The sequence below is a fragment of the Epinephelus lanceolatus genome, chromosome 18, assembly GCF_041903045.1.
Source record: "Epinephelus lanceolatus isolate andai-2023 chromosome 18, ASM4190304v1, whole genome shotgun sequence".
Taxonomy (NCBI): domain Eukaryota; kingdom Metazoa; phylum Chordata; class Actinopteri; order Perciformes; family Serranidae; genus Epinephelus; species Epinephelus lanceolatus.
The window spans coordinates 25,146,240-25,162,714 of record NC_135751.1 but is presented as its reverse complement, the minus strand read 5'-3'; the positions used below and the strand labels follow the sequence as shown (position 1 = coordinate 25,162,714).

Sequence of the window (16,475 nt, the reverse complement as noted above, 5' to 3'; positions counted from 1 at the left end):
CATTATTTTAGGCCCACTCAAAAATCCTGGACACAGAAATGGTGAAAAACTACTTCCCAGTCTAACTCCACAATGCAGTACCACACAGTTCCCAGTCTTCCATTTTCAACAAGTATTTTCTAAAATGTATAATGTGTTAAGAAAGAAATGATTGATTTTTCTTTACCTTGACTTTAAATCAAAAACTTAAAGTATTAAATGCAACCGGGCACTGGGCACAAAACATGCATTTATTGAAGGTTTTTTCAGTGTTTTACAGAGAACAACACCCTACATAAAACATGCACAGTACCCACCACATACCCATATACTGGGCCTACAAGTATTACAAGTGCATTGCACTAGCATAATAAAATAAATAAATAAATGAATAAAAAAAGAAAAAGACAAAAGACAAAATTTCAATACAGCTTGTCATCAATCCAACCATCCACATCCATATTGTTTCTCTCAAGGAAGTTATAAAAGATGTTCCGTATTTTCCAAAACTTATCAAGCCTGTTTTTTGTTGTATAACTGATCTTTTCCAAAGCTTTGTAAAATATCATTCCCTTCAGCCATTGTGAAATGGCACAAGATGTATCTGATTTCCACGAGGAAGCAATACAACGCTTGGCTTCCAAAAAGCAAATATCAAGTAGACATCTTACTTTTTGGGAGGTGATAAAGACATCTGGGTGAAGGTTTAGTAAGCATAATTTAGGATTGAGGAGCACTTCCTCACCAATGATTTGGCTCGCCAGATCCAAGACTTTTCTCCAAAATGTGAGAATCTGTGGACATTCCCAGATACAATGGAATAGTGTTCCCTTTTGGTCTTTTTTTGAGTGTTGGGAACATATTTTTAGGTCTCACACGGCGGCACCAAATATGTTGGGAACATATTTTTAGGTCTCACACGGCGGCAGCAAATATATAGGGATTTAAATTCGGCTATCAGAAATAATTAATAATTATTAATAATTAATAATTATGTTAAATAATGTGACTTAATAAACATTAAATCACCTCGTGGGGCACCATTCCTGTAAAGGGAAAATGATAGCCAGATAAAGATATCAGTCTCATAAAATATGCTAAACTATTAATTTGGAGTTTTGATTAATAATTAAATTAATGATGGTCAGGACAAAGACAAAGTCTTGCTTAGCCTTTAAAATTGTGATGAAACTATGCCCAGTTGTTACTTCACCGATCCTTGAGTGGATGGAAGAAAGAGTCCCTTGGTGGTGTACTGCTTTGTTAGCCGGCAGAAGAAGGCTGGGAAGAGCTGTGGTTCCAGCTGCAGTCTTTGTTGTGTCCTTTTTCCAAAGGTTCTGATCCGAGGAAGCCAGACGCTCGGGGTTCTTGCAGAGTTAGACGCTGGGTGCTAACTCACTTAGTTCCTTTTTGCTGGAAAGCTAGTTGCAAACCTTGTGCTTGCAAGCCTAACTTCTCTGGTTCAGGTTTGCCTCAGCCTTGATCGTGGGCAAGTCGTGGTCCAGGAAAAAGAGTCTGTGAACAATAAGCCCCACCTTTGATGGTTCAGGGCAAGGAGCAAGGGCCTGAGCATCTGGGCGGTTCCAGGCCCAGCAGGAAATAGGTGTGGGCTGCTCCGCAGTTCCCGAGTAAGAGAGCAGGACTGTTTGAAGGGAACAGACCTTCTACAGATGCCTGTGACATCACAGAGTCACATGTCACTGTAAAAGTCCTGTCCAATCAAGTTGTGAGACTTGTGTCTCACTGAGGTGTGAGGTGAGACCTCGTGGAGATGCGTGTCAAATTGCTGTCTTTGTTTGGAGAACAAAGAGCATGCAGAGAAGGAAGCCTTTAAATGTCCAGTTTAGATATTACCAAATGACAAATAATCTGTGGTCCTGTGAATCCCAACATGAGGCAGGTATCAGGTATGACCAGCAATGTTCATTAATGTGCACTGTCCTCTAAATAAATAAATAAATAAATGAATGTTGGGATTGAAGTGGTGCAACTTAGATGTGTTATATATAGTCTACTTATCCATTTATATTGTAACAATTTGGAGTTTGTATTTATTAATTGAGTTTGAGTTAGAGAACATGCTTCTGACCATTCCTCCTCTGTTAGATTATCCTGCGATCTTCCAGAGTGGGTCTTGGGGGGGATTGTCAAACTATTACTTTGTCTGGACAAAATAAAGCTTCTAAGTTGCAAATATTTTAAGAAATGTTTTGCAGGAATCCCATACCTTGCTTAAAGGGCCAGTGTGTAAAATGGGTTGAAAACAGTGACATCAGTAGCCAAATTCTAGATTGCAGGGCTCACTCGCTCACCCCTCCCGTCGGGTAAATGACGGCGGCCTCGTAGGGACAAAAAGCCTTGCGCACGAGTTTTTCAGGAGTAGGTCTATCTAGCAATGAGGTGAATGTTTATTTAGAAATCTAAGCCATGTAACGATATTGTAATGAATCCCTCATGAGCAGGAGACCAGAGGAGCATTCGGAAAAAAGGCCTGTTTATTTGAGCACTCCAGAAACTCCGGTAACACTCCAGGGGGTAAAAGACTCCGTCCCAAACTCTGACTCTTCTAGCGTAACACAAACACTCCATAACTTTACACACATACTCGTTTACCATACTGAGTGGGGACCCCCCTCCCCTCTCTGCTCAATCTCCAGCCCGCACACTGACTGACAGCGTAGCCGGTAAACAGAGCTCAGCTGTTTATTTAGCCTAGCGATATCTCCGGACTATAGTAGCTGCAATGGACAACTTTGAACACGATTTTGAAGAGTTTCTTGTAGCGGACACAGACCCAGAGCCATACCTGTTTGAGCCGGAGCATACAGATGAGGAACTCCATGTGTTTGATGCTGAGCAGGCGAGAAGAGAGGCTGAATGCACAGAATGGGATTCGGTGCTACCATCGTTGGGGAGATATATCATCAGGAGGAAAAGCGCTGCAGGGAGTGCATCACAAGGAGTGACGTTGCGTCTTCTTTTCCTCGCAGATGATGGTTCGGGTTCATTTTCTCCTGTTGCATGGTAAGTGTGGTCCAATCACAAACTTTATAACTAAAAAAACTTTTCACTACTCTCTATCGACGAACTACTAACACTCTCTGCTGTTTCCTCCTCCTTCTTCCTTCCTCCCGCTGTCTTCGTTGGTTCATTTATACACGCGAAATGCGTTCTCTGGCTGGCTGGACTGTCTGCTCGGTCTGCCATACATACATGGCAGCGCAAGTTGGTGACCTCTCTAAAGCAAGGCCCTTACTATATATATATCTAAAAGCATAATTATAAGGCTACGAAAACCAAACGAATTTTATTTTATAGCAATTATACACTTGTATAAATATATTAATGGGTAGAATATTCAGATTCAGATTCAGATTGACAATAAACCATGCCAAATATTACACACTGGCCCTTTAAGTTCCTCAAATGAAGTAAAAACCAAGTTGTCATTGTAGAGGTCAGCTACTTTGGCTATTTCCTGAGATGCTCAGATTTTAAACCCTGGGTCTGCTCTACCAGGTTGGAAGTCATCATTGCCATTAATTGGCGTGAACGGTGATAATTTTATATTTTCTCCCAGGTATGCAAGAGAATTATGCCAAACCATTAAAGTGTTTTTGAGAAAAGGATTTTTAGTCTTTTTAGTCAGTTTAGTTTTGTTTGCAGAGTATATGTACAAATTTAGAGGTATGTCAATTAAGTGTGACTCTATGGAGACCCACACTGGGGGCTGATTCCTCTCAAAATAAAACATTCCTGCTCTAATTTGAGCCGCCCAGTAATACCACTCAAGGTTAGGCAATTGTAGACCTCCCCTTTCATATGGTAAATATAACAAGGAGAGCCTTATTCTGGGGCGTTTGTTGTTCCATATAAAATTTGTAAAAAGCTTTTTAAGTAAATGAAAAAGCGAAGGTGGAGGAGCAAGGGGAATAGATTGAAAAAGATATAAAAATTTGGGCAAAATTGACATTTTCAAAACATTTATCTCAATCATAGAAATTGGTAGATTTGTCCATCTATTTATAAGGTGTGTAACCTTATCTGTCAAGGTATTATAATTATTGGGTACAATTTTGTCAATAGTAGGGGCAATGTTAATACCTAGGTAGGCAAAACCTTCTTGTGAGACCAGAAAATGAGTATGAATTGGAGGAGTTTGTCTCTCCTTTTTATCTAAAAAGAGTAATACTGATTTGGAGTAGTTTATTTTGTATCCTGCAAAGGTCCCATAATAGTTTGATAGATCAAGTATAGTGGGTAAAGTCTGCTTCAAATTAGAGCAAAACAAAATAACATCATCAGCGTACAACGCTATACGATGTTCAGCATTTCCTATTCTTATGCCTGTATAGTCACTATTCTTATGGATTGCCATAGCCAGTGGCTCGATTGCTAGGGTGAATAACAAAGGAGACATGGGGCAGCCCTGTCTTGTTCCCCTGTATAGTTTAAATGGTGCAGATGATAATCCGTTTGTTAAGACTACAGCCTGGGGGTCAGCATATAGAAGTCTGATCCAACAGAGAAATTTTTTCTTTATGCCAAATCTTTGAAGAACCTCAAATAGGTAGTACCATTCCACCTTGTCAAAGGCCTTTTCGGCATCCAGTGACAAAATGGCAGCATCATTACATCCAGATTTCTCAAAAACAATGTTAAGCACTCTACGTATATTGTGGAAGCCTTGTCGTCCAGGAACAAAACCCTTCTGGTCAGGGTGTACCATTTGTGGTAAGAGTGTTTCCAACCGTTTAGCTAGCACCTTACAAAGTACTTTGAGATCATTGTTAAGAAGAGGGGTCGGTCTGTAAGTTCCACATTGGGTGGAAGTCTTTCCTGGTTTTAACAACAGAGTGATTGCTACCATATTTAGAGAGGAGGGGAGGGACCCATTGTCTAGAGACTCATTAAACATTTCAAGTAAAGGTGTTATTAGTGTTTCTTGAAACTTTTTCTAAATTTCAATGGGTATCCCATCTGGCCCGGGGGTCTTACCCCCCTTCATACTACCAGTGGCTGCAGACAGCTCTTTAGGGGTTACATCAAGGTCTAGATTCACCAGAGAATTCTCATCCAGTGGTCTCATGTTTACAGAGTCCAAAAATTCCTTTTGTTTTTGTAAAACTGAGAAGGTATAATCTGTACTGTATAAATTTTGATAAAAACCCAAAAACGCTTTATTAATCTCCTTTGGGTCAGTAGTCTCAAGACCATCATCTAATTGAATTGAATTTATTGCTCTTTCAGTTTCAGACTGTTTAATACGCCAGGCTAAGAGCTTACCAGCCTTTTCTCCTTGCTCATAATAGGACTGCTTTAATTTCAGCAAGCTTTTAGTTGCTTTATTTACTGACAAAACATATATTGCCCTAAGTTCAGTAAGTAATTTAAGTGTTTGTTGGGAAGGATTTTGAAAATGGTCAGTTTCAGTTTCTTTTATCCTTTTTTCTAACTGTTCCATCTCTAGCTTCCAAATTTTATGTTTTGAGCTAGTGAAACTTATCATTTGGCCTCCCAAAAAGGCTTTGAATGCTTCCCACCGTACAGCAGCTGAAGTTTGAGTTGTGTTGTATTCAAAATAGACATCAATTTGTGCCCCAATAAACTCCATAAAATCTGGGTCCTTGAGCCAAAAAGGCTGAAGGCGCCACCTTGTGGTGTGATTTAGACATTGTGGCAAATTCAAACTAAATGAAACTGAGGCATGGTCTGAAATTATAATGCTGTCAGCTTTTGGAAACCATAGAAGCCAAAGAGGCAGAAATTAAAAAATGATCAATTCTGGAGAATGTCTGACAGGTAGCGGAATAACATGAAAAGGTTGACTGGTGATCTTTTCTCCATACATCAAGTAAGTTAAACTCTTTAATATATTGCAGCAGTTCTTTCCTAGTCTGCATATGAGAGGAAGGGTTGTCCTCATTTGGTCCATATAGATTTACAAGGTTTAACCTGACTGAAAAAAATTCACACTGAATAACAAGATATCTCCCAAATCTGTCTTCATTAACACTGATGAGGTGAAATGGCAGGGAATTATGTATTAGAGTAATCACCCCACGGGAGTGAGAGCTGAAGGAGGCTGAAAAAACTCACCCTGGCCATCTTCTACTAACTTTAACTACATCTTTAGGTGATAAGTGCATCTCCTGGAGAAAGACAATCTTAGCTTTAAGGTGTTTGATCCTACTCATTACTTGCTTTAGCTTGATAAGTTTGTTTAAACCTCTTACATTCCAAGAGGTGAGCTGAAATTCAGATGGCATGTCTTACTACAATATAATTGTGGGTCAGAATTGAGTATCAAATAAAAAAGAAAAACATTTGAAAGAAGTGAAGGTATGTGCCTATGAACAAGAACAAAAACATGAACGTGACTAAGCGTATTTCACCAAACAAAATACACACATCCCTACCCTGTTACACACTTCCCATTGGCCCATAAACAGAGCCTGGCTACGGAGCTGGAGCCAGTTGCACCACCTCTCACTAAGTGTTTACTAACCTTAGTAAAAGTGTAAGTGTTTACTAAATCAAGATTTAGTCATTACTAAATTAAAATGGGTTGTACCAATTTTACTAGGAATCACATAGAGCTAGTAATTACTAAGTGTTGACTAAATATTTACACCTACCCTAAGGGTTGTGTAACTGTTACCTAGTTACCTAGTTTGCCGACACAGGATTAAAACCAACTGAAGAAAACATCAACTATGGCTCGTTTAGAGAGGCTTGCTCTACAAAACAGAGAACCTACCGTTAGGAAAAGGGTTTTGAGAGACCGAATCCACCCTTTGGATGTGTACGATGACTTCGATATTTACTGTCGGTACCGGTTCAGGCGCCACCAGATAATGCGGATCACGGACATGCTGGCTCCGGCAATTGAGCACGGGTCCGAGTCAAACGGGGCTCTACCTCCGTCGCTACAAGTGACAATCGCGTTGCAATACTTCGCTACGGGGTCGATGCAGAATGTGGTTGGGGACACGATCCAAGTCCACAAAAGTACTGTGTGCCGGGCAGTGTGCCGGTGGCGCTGGCATTGTGTGGGCACCTCAACGACTACGTGCAGCTGCCCTCAGGAGCGAGACAGGACGTGGTGAGGCAGAAATATCATAACATTACATATCGCTTACGGTAGGCTACTTACCGACTGAAGAGACTGTGGAGCATCTTGCCCGGCTGCGTCCAGCTGTTCCTGTGTACATTCTGCTCCACACGCTGATTGGGTAGCCAAGTTGTCGTCGTCACGTCATGCGACTAGTAACCACTTACGCATCTACTAGATATGGGATTGCGTAAACTGGTCTGGTGCAACCGAAATTAGTAAACAACTAGTTGCAAACTAGCTAGTAATTCCTAAGGGTTTAGTAGTGGTTTAGTAATTACTAAATCCTGAATTTAGTAGAGAGATACGCCAAACTGGTGCAACCCCACCCTGGGCTGGTCCACCCATGTACACATGACGAGGAACAACATGCCAAGCGATCATGACAGCTCCACACAAAAACATCTGAAGTTAATGTAGCAATCGGATATCTGTTTGCAATATCAAAAAAATATCAATATGTTTAAAATGTCCAGGAGCAAATACCTGTATTGTGCATCCATATTAAATGCTAGCCTACTGCTACTCCGTGTCCAAAGCTGACTCACTTGCCTCTGGGGTCAGGTATTCAGACTTAAATTGTTGCACAAAAGCCTCCGCTTCGAGTGCTGTGTAGAAGATGTGCCGTCTTCCCTTGAACATCAGGAGGAGTTTAGCTGGGTGGATTATTCCATAGCGCAGATCGCTGATAGAGAGGGAAGCCAGTTCCTTCTTCGCTGAATCAAAGATCTTCCTGCGCTTGAGTAGGTCAGCAGAGACGTCGGGAAAAAACATTACATTCTTATGGTCGACAATTACCTGTCTGGGTCGTGCAGTGGTTGACTGACCTTCCTTGTTGTTCAGTCTGCCAAATCGATGTGCCCTCTCAATTAAGTCTGGCCCAGGAAAGTTATGTCCACCAAGCGTTTCAGGAATCCATTTTTCCAAAAAAGCACACCTATCCACCCCCTCAATTGACTCGGGCAGTCCCACCAGGCGGAGATTAGAGCGGTGCGCTTGGTTTTCCAAATCGTCCACTTTTAGCACTAGCTCCTCCATAGCTGCTTTCATAGTAGTGGTTTGCGATTTCAAAGAGGCAATGTCTTCTTCATTGGTGTTAATCCTATCTTCTGCTCCAGACATTCGGCCCGCTATTGCCTTCAAGTCACCTTGCATTCCTTGAATACTGCCTAATAACCCCTCAAATCTTGACACAAAGTCCTTTTTCATTGTCTGGATAGCGTCAAGAACTGGTCCAGCGCTAGTTGAGTCGTCATTGCTAGCAGAGGAGCTTGCTAGCTCCATTGGACTGGAGGAGTCATTTTGCGGTTTAGTAGAGGGTTTTGGACTCACGATTTCCCAGACATTTTAGTTAGTTTAAAATTTAGAGACAAATAGTAAATTGAACACTAAGTTCTACAGAGTCTTGCTATTATTTAAAATTTCTTTGGAGCTTTCTGTCACATGTCTGCCTAGCAGCGCGCCATAACCGGAAGTCCTTTTTCTCCTCTTAAATACAACAAGACACCTGATTATGCATTACTGCTTACTTTATACACTGGTTCCTGCTGAATGGTTCGTTGCTTTTACTCTGACAGAAGGCATTATACTGTCTGATGTGAAAAACATCATGGGATTTGTCCAAAACAGACTACCAGACCAAGACAACAAGCTCCATCAGTTCCTAAAGTAAGTATTGAGTTTTTGGTATTCCATATTCTGTGTTATATGGACCTGTCTTGTTGAGCCGCTCTATATTTTGCTCTTAAATTAATGTAACATATACCTAAGCAAGCTGGACAGTTTCATGAAAAAAAAACTACATACTGACTTATTTTAAGCCTAAAAAGCATAACATCTGGCTCTTTAGCTGCTTAATACCTCATGTTCACATGCTAGTTGTTATTTTGGTGTGTCTGCCAGGTACCGCAATGATTTATTAGAGTGTTTTGGCTGAAATCAGCTGCTTACTGTGTTTGAAAGTGAGTCCAATGAGAGTTGGTCAGAAAAGTTACGTTTCTGGCTGAAAAACTGAAACCAATGAGTGAAAGACAATCTAAAGCCCCGTAAAGCTGAGGGGAACCTCAAAGTCTGGTGATGATTCTGTGTGGTGTCATCTCTTGACGACCCTGCTCACATACAAGTCGACATTCGAACCAGTTAATATGAAAATATTGATTACAGCTGTTTGACTAGGCTGGTTATACTATAGACGTTTTTCTATTGTGACATGTTCCTTCAGTGTTTGTTTATTTTCCAAATTATTGAGTTAACTCATGTTCAACCTCTTGTACAACAGGAAGAAAATTGGTGATTTGGAGATCGACAAGAGGGAGCTGGTCGGTGTCTTTGGTAAAACCGGGGCTGGAAAGAGCACTCTGATAAATACCATGATTGGAGAGAAGAATCTCTTGCCTATTGGGAGGGTCAAAGCATGTACCACAGTCCTGATTAAAGTGGAGGCTAACATGCAGGACCAAAAATATGAGGCAGAAATTGAGTTCATTACAAAAGAGGTAAAATTAGTTAAAAATACTGTATTTATGTTCACTTGAAGCAAATTAAAAAGTTATGATGTAGCTGAAGATACACATAATATTTAATTAAAATGAAATAAATTAATTCATTTTTAGGAGTGGAAAGATGAGTTGTGGTCCTTGTTAAATTTCCTTGGGGATAATGCTGATCAGGAAGATGAACAGGAAGATGAACAGGAAGGTGATCAGGAAGATGGTGAGGATCAGGACACTGTTGACAAGCTGTCAGCGCTGTATGGAGCAGAATGGAAAGACAAAACCCCTGAAAACCTCATGGAAAACAAGTATTTCAAAGAAGTTCCTGAATTTCTCCAATCAAAGAGAAAGCTTTTGACATCTGAATCAGTAAGTAAGACAAAATAAATGTGTGTGTGTGTGTGTGTGTGTGTGTGTGTGTGTGTGTGTGTGTGTGTAGATACAGTTATTCAACACATGTAAAAGTATAATGAGTAAGTAAAAACTGCTTAAACCCTTTGTCTTTTTTGAAGGGGGACAGGGGATCCTTAGCCCAGCTAAGGCTAAGCGCTGTGTGTCATGTTTTTCTAATAACAAATCTGTAATAAACATTGTGTTTGTTATGCCCTTTTTTAAACTTTGAAAGTTCAGAGTGTATAGGGTCTTAGAACATTATGATAAAAGAATTCCTGTGCTCAATTATGTCTCTTAAGTTATTGCAAAAAAAAATGTGTCCCTCCAAAATACCACATCAAGACACAAAGTCCTAGAGGAACACCATGGAAAAATCCATGCTTTGATCTGGTATCAAAAACTTTTAACATTTTAAGATTTATGTAGAAATTGCATTTTTCAAAACTTCATAGGACGAGCATAAATTAGGCTTTAACTCAGTCCGCTACAGCCTCTTAAAGACAGGAATGGTGGCCAAGACTTCCAGCGGCCCTGTGGGTCTCAGAGGTTTGTAGGCGCAAATACCTTTTAGAGAATGTTTGCACTCGTAATAAAGTTTGAGGCACCACCCTCGCAGGCTCCACTTCACTCCCCTTAACTCAGCTGCCAGATAAACCCACTGTTTCTTCCCACTTTAACCTGAATAGCAAACCAGGGCTTGGTGCTCCAGTTGGATCCAAATGGAGAGCCAGAGCTAGCTCAGAGCTAGCCACTCCCAGCTAGCTCCAGCTCTCTGGTTGGATCCAAACTGAGAGCCGGAGCTAGCCCAGAGTTAGCCACTCCCAGCTAGCCCCGGCTCTCCGGTTGGATCCAAACGGAGAGCCGGAGCTAGCTCAGAGATGAGCGGAGGCTAACTGGCTGTGCGTCCTCCCTCATGCTGCGGCTAATGCTCTGCTAGCCACTTCCAGCTAGCCCCGGCTCTCTGTCTGGATTCAAACGGAGAGCTGGGGCTAGCTGGGAAGGTAGCGGAGGCTAACTGGCTGTGCTTCCCTCCGGTCATGCTGTGGCTAAAGCTCCCAGCTAGCTCCGGTTTGTTATTCAGGTTAAAGTGGAAAGAAGCACTGGGTCTGTGGGCAGCTGAGTGAAGTGGAGCCTGAGGAGGAAGCACCAGTTAGCCCCGGTTTCACAACAGGCACATTCACTTGCTACAGGGGCGAGGGAATAAAACTTAAACAGCCAATCAGAGTGAGCGCTTTCACCGACTAGCTCCGCCGGTGATTCAACATGCTCAATCAGCTGAAAAGCCGCCGATGCGACGAAGAACTAGGCCGACCGACGGCCCAACTTTGGTCGACCGTCGGCTTGGTGTGTCAGGGCCTTAAGTCTAGACATTACTTTATTTTGGAGGAAACTTAATGAACTTTTAATGAAACTTTAATTTGTGAGATTGTATACTTTAGCAAGTTACCCGCGATAGACACATACTCTAACGATTATGGTCAAAATCGGCTCTTAACATCAAATTAAATTAAATATGATTATTATACTGCATGTATCAGCGGAACACAAGTATAAACTGTTTCGTATACACACACTCTAGACTAACCTGCAGTTGCAATAAAACAGAATGAGAAGGCACATATTCATGAAAACAAGTTGATTAATCACTCCAACTATATTTTAACTCTAAACATAATGTGGGATTCCTTAAGGGAATCCTCCTTAACTACTGTCACAAGATGACAGTATGGCTCCATGTGAAATGAGGGATTAAAAACCTAAACATATAATTTCCTGATACTTTATTTTACAAGATTAAAAATCATCGTTCAACTAACAAACAAGGATTATGCACATTTACAATGTTAGAACATAAAAAAATGTATAATTTTACTTCCAACAAACATTTCAAGTTGGTTACAAGAGACTTGGTAAGAGAGGAGGATGAACTTAGAACCAGGGTCGACCCCTGGTTGGGTAATTAATCTAAGTCCATTTGTGTTGTCCCAAGATGTTAATGACATGCGGGACGAAGAGGGGTCTTAAGTGACCTTTTTACCTCTTCTTGGCACAAGGATGGCTGAAAGGAGCATTTGTCAAGACTGGGGTGTGAGGCCAGGGGCAGAGTCCTAAACATTTGACCCTCCGGTGGTCTCTCGTTGGTCTGTTCACTTATAATCCTGGTTCCGGGCGAGTTAAGCAGGGGTGTTCCTCCTACAGGTTAAAGAGTGGACTTGGTCCATCTGTGCTAAATAATACAAACCCAGATAAAATCCTGCTATACAGTACAGGCCAAAAGTTTGGACACACCTTCTCATTCAATGCGTTTTCTTTATTTTCATGACTATTTACATTGTAGATTCTCACTGAAGGCATCAAAACTATGAATGAACACATGTGGAGTTATGTACTTAACAAAAAAAGGTGAAATAACTGAAAACATGTTTTATATTCTAGTTTCTTCAAAATAGCCACCCTTTGCTCTGATTACTGCTTTGCACACTCTTGGCATTCTCTCCATGAGCTTCAAGAGGTAGTCACCTGAAATGGTTTCCACTTCACAGGTGTGCCTTATCAGGGTTAATTAGTGGAATTTCTTGCTTTATCAATGGGGTTGGGACCATCAGTTGTGTTGTGCAGAAGTCAGGTTAATACACAGCCGACAGCCCTATTGGACAACTGTTAAAATTCATATTATGGCAAGAACCAATCAGCTAACTAAAGAAAAACGAGTGGCCATCATTACTTTAAGAAATGAAGGTCAGTCAGTCCGCAAAATTGCAAAAACTTTAAATGTGTCCCCAAGTGGAGTCGCAAAAACCATCAAGCGCTACAACGAAACTGGCACACATGAGGACCGACCCAGGAAAGGAAGACCAAGAGTCACCTCTGCTTCTGAGGATAAGTTCATCCGAGTCACCAGCCTCAGAAATGGCAAGTTAACAGCAGCTCAGATCAGAGACCAGATGAATGCCACACAGAGTTCTAGCAGCAGACCCATCTCTAGAACAACTGTTAAGAGGAGACTGCGCCAATCAGGCCTTCATGGTCAAATAGCTGCTAGGAAACCACTGCTAAGGAGAGGCAACAAGCAGAAGAGATTTGTTTGGGCCAAGAAACACAAGGAATGGACATTAGACCAGTGGAAATCTGTGCTTTGGTCTGATGAGTCCAAATTTGAGATCTTTGGTTCCAACTGCCGTGTCTTTGTGAGACGCAGAAAAGGTGAACGGATGGATTCCACATGCCTGGTTCCCACTGTGAAGCATGGAGGAGGAGGTGTGATGGTGTGGGGGTGTTTTGCTGGTGACACTGTTGGGGATTTATTCAAAATTGAAGGCACACTGAACCAGCATGGCTACCACAGCATCCTGCAGCGACATGCCATCCCATCCGGTTTGCGTTTAGTTGGACGATCATTTATTTTTCAACAGGACAATGACCCCAAACACACCTCCAGGCTGTGTAAGGGCTATTTGACCAAGAAGGAGAGTGATGGAGTGCTGCGGCAGATGACCTGGCCTCCACAGTCACCGGACCTGAACCCAATCCAGATGGTTTGGGGTGAGCTGGACCGCAGAGTGAAGGCAAAGGGGCCAACAAGTGCTAAACACCTCTGGGAACTCCTTCAAGACTGTTGGAAAACCATTTCAGGTGACTACCTCTTGAAGCTCATGGAGAGAATGCCAAGAGTGTGCAAAGCAGTAATCAGAGCAAAGGGTGGCTATTTTGAAGAAACTAGAATATAAAACATGTTTTCAGTTATTTCACCTTTTTTTGTTAAGTACATAACTCCACATGTGTTCATTCATAGTTTTGATGCCTTCAGTGAGAATCTACAATGTAAATAGTCATGAAAATAAAGAAAACGCATTGAATGAGAAGGTGTGTCCAAACTTTTGGCCTGTACTGTACATTACATTCCGGACTTCCGGGTTCTGCCGCTACTCACCGGTAACTTTTAAGTGTTTTTACGGCTCTCCGACCTCAAACTGTCCGTGCAACTCCTCTCTAGTGGGAATCTAACCCTCTACCTTCGCTTGATGTTCGTTATTCGTGCTGCCATCACCCATCGTGTTTCTGAGAGCAGGCTAACTTCAGCCTACCTGCTCGGCTCACCACCTGGCTCCAGGTCTCATCGTCTCCGCCATGCTCCACAATGTGGGTCAGCGGGGTCTATGTGTCGGCTATTCTGGTGTGGACTGTCTTGTTGCTCCTCCATCTTCCCGTGGAAGGACTCCTCCAGTACTCGGCGGCAGAGCTTCTCAGGCTCCGCTCCCAACAGTCTGGATCTCCACCGGCAGCTCTGCACCTCCATCCGGACATCGTCCTCCTGCCTCGTCGGAAGTACATCCACCGCGGGTCTCGGCGGGGATTCCACTACGGCGGTTCCAAGGGGATTGCCTCCTTTTGGTCCTCCACTCGCCACCCACCCAGAAACACCGGCCGGTCTGTGGACCACAGTGTGTTAGCCGGCCTGGCTCACCCAATATAATTCTGCTAGGAGATTTCAATATCCACATGGACAATACTGCTCTTCCCCTCACCATGGAGTTCTCATCACTACTTGACAGCTTTGGTTTCCAACAGTTTGCAGACTTCTCCACACACATAAAAGGTCACACAATTGATTTAATTTGCTGCTCAGGTCTCACCCCCTCCAACTGTACTGCTGACAAACTTCACATTACGGACCATTTCCTCCTCTCTTTTAACGTCACCCTCCAGCTCTCTATCTCCAAACCTCTCCGTATCATCTCATACCGCAATATTAAGAACATCAACATGGACTCCCTCTCCTCCTGCATCACCACCCTGACTCCAGACCCCACTTCCACCCCCAATGATCTCGTCACACAGTACAATAATGGACTCTCCAACATACTCAACACACTTGCTCCTGTCAAATCCCACTCTGTCTCCTTTACCCGGTCTGCCCCCTGTTTCACCCCACATCTCCATTCCATGAAATCCCAAAATCGACTGCTTGAAAGACTCTTCAGGAAAACCAGTCTCAATATCCACAAAAACATCTACTTAGCTCAGTTAACTCTCTATAAGGACTCCATTTCTCATGCCAAATCTCAATACTACTCTGGACTCATCTGCTCAAATGCTGGAAACACCAAGACTCTCTTCTCCGTTTATAACAGAATCATTCAACCCCCAGACTCCCTACCCCCCCACATGTACTCCTCAGACACCTGTGAGTCCCTTCTCCGGTTTTTCAATGACAAAATCAATAAAATTCACCAGCACTTGGGCTCCACTTCCTCACCACTCCCCTCCTCTGAACTCCTCCCTCCTTATCAACCATTCTCCACCTTCAAACTCCCTCATCCCTCAGTTATCTCTGACCTCATCAGAAAGTCCAAACCTTCATCCTGCCAGCTAGACCCCCTCCCCACTTCTCTGGTCAAATCCTGCCTCCCTTCTCTGCTCCCCTTCATCTCAGCCATTATCCACTCCTCACTGTCCACTGGAACTGTTCCCACCCCTTTCAAAACCGCAGCCGTCAGTCCCATCCTGAAAAAACCTGGTTCAGACCCCAACGATTTCAATAACCTCCGCCCCATTTCTCACCTCCCCTTCATTTCCAAAATTCTTGAAAAAACTGTTGCCTCTCAACTCCACTCCCATCTCACCCATAACAGCCTCTATGAACAGTTCCAGTCCAGCTTCCGTTCCCTCCATAGTACAGAAACAGCTCTCATCAAGATCACCAACGACCTCCTCATGGCAGCTGACTCCGGTTTAATCTCCATTCTCATCCTCCTCGATCTGAGTGCGGCCTTCGACACTATTTCTCACCCAATCCTCCTCCATAGACTCTCCTCCATAGGTATCACCCACACCCCCCTTCACTGGTTTCAGTCTTACCTCACTGGCCGCACTCAGTTCATCCAACTCAAATCCTTCACTTCACAGCCCTCCCCCGTCACTTCATGTGTACCCCAGGGTTCCGTCCTGGGGCCCCTCCTCTTCATTATCTATCTCCTCCCACTTGGCAATATTTTCCGTAAATTTGGTATTCACTTTCACTGCTTCGCGGAAGACACCCAGCTCTACTTATCCAGTAAACCCGACACCTCTCTTCCACCCTCCTCCCTCACCCACTGCCTCTCAGAAATCAAATCCTGGTTCACCTCCAACTTCCTCAAACTCAACCCTGATAAAACAGAACTCCTCCTGGTCGGTACCATATCCACTTTATCCAAAACTGACAGTTTCTCCCTCACTATTGACAGTTCCACAGTGTCCCCCTCCCCTCAAGTTAAGAGTCTGGGTGTCATGCTCGATAGCTCACTGTCTTTCCACTCACACATCAATAACATCACCCGGTCTGCATATTTCCACCTACGAAACATTAACCGTCTCCGCCCCTCCCTCACCCCTCACACCACGGCTATCCTGGTCCACAGCCTCGTCACCTCCCGTATTGATTATTGTAACTCACTCCTCCTTGGTGCCCCTCACAAATCCCTCCATAAGCTTCAACTGGTCCAAAACTCTGCAGC

At 43.0% G+C, this 16,475-nt stretch overlaps 1 protein-coding gene across 1 annotated transcript in view; it reads left to right on the top strand.

Annotated features, from left to right (window-relative positions):
* LOC117268684 (nuclear GTPase SLIP-GC-like) overlaps nt 1-16,475 on the top strand; it is a 43,038-nt gene that overhangs the window by 10,777 nt on the left and 15,786 nt on the right. Inside the window, exons 7-9 of the mRNA XM_078161032.1 lie at nt 8,671-8,761; nt 9,372-9,588; nt 9,706-9,954. Coding sequence (XP_078017158.1) covers nt 8,671-8,761; nt 9,372-9,588; nt 9,706-9,954 — 557 coding nt within the window. The remainder of the gene's footprint in view (nt 1-8,670; nt 8,762-9,371; nt 9,589-9,705; nt 9,955-16,475) is intronic.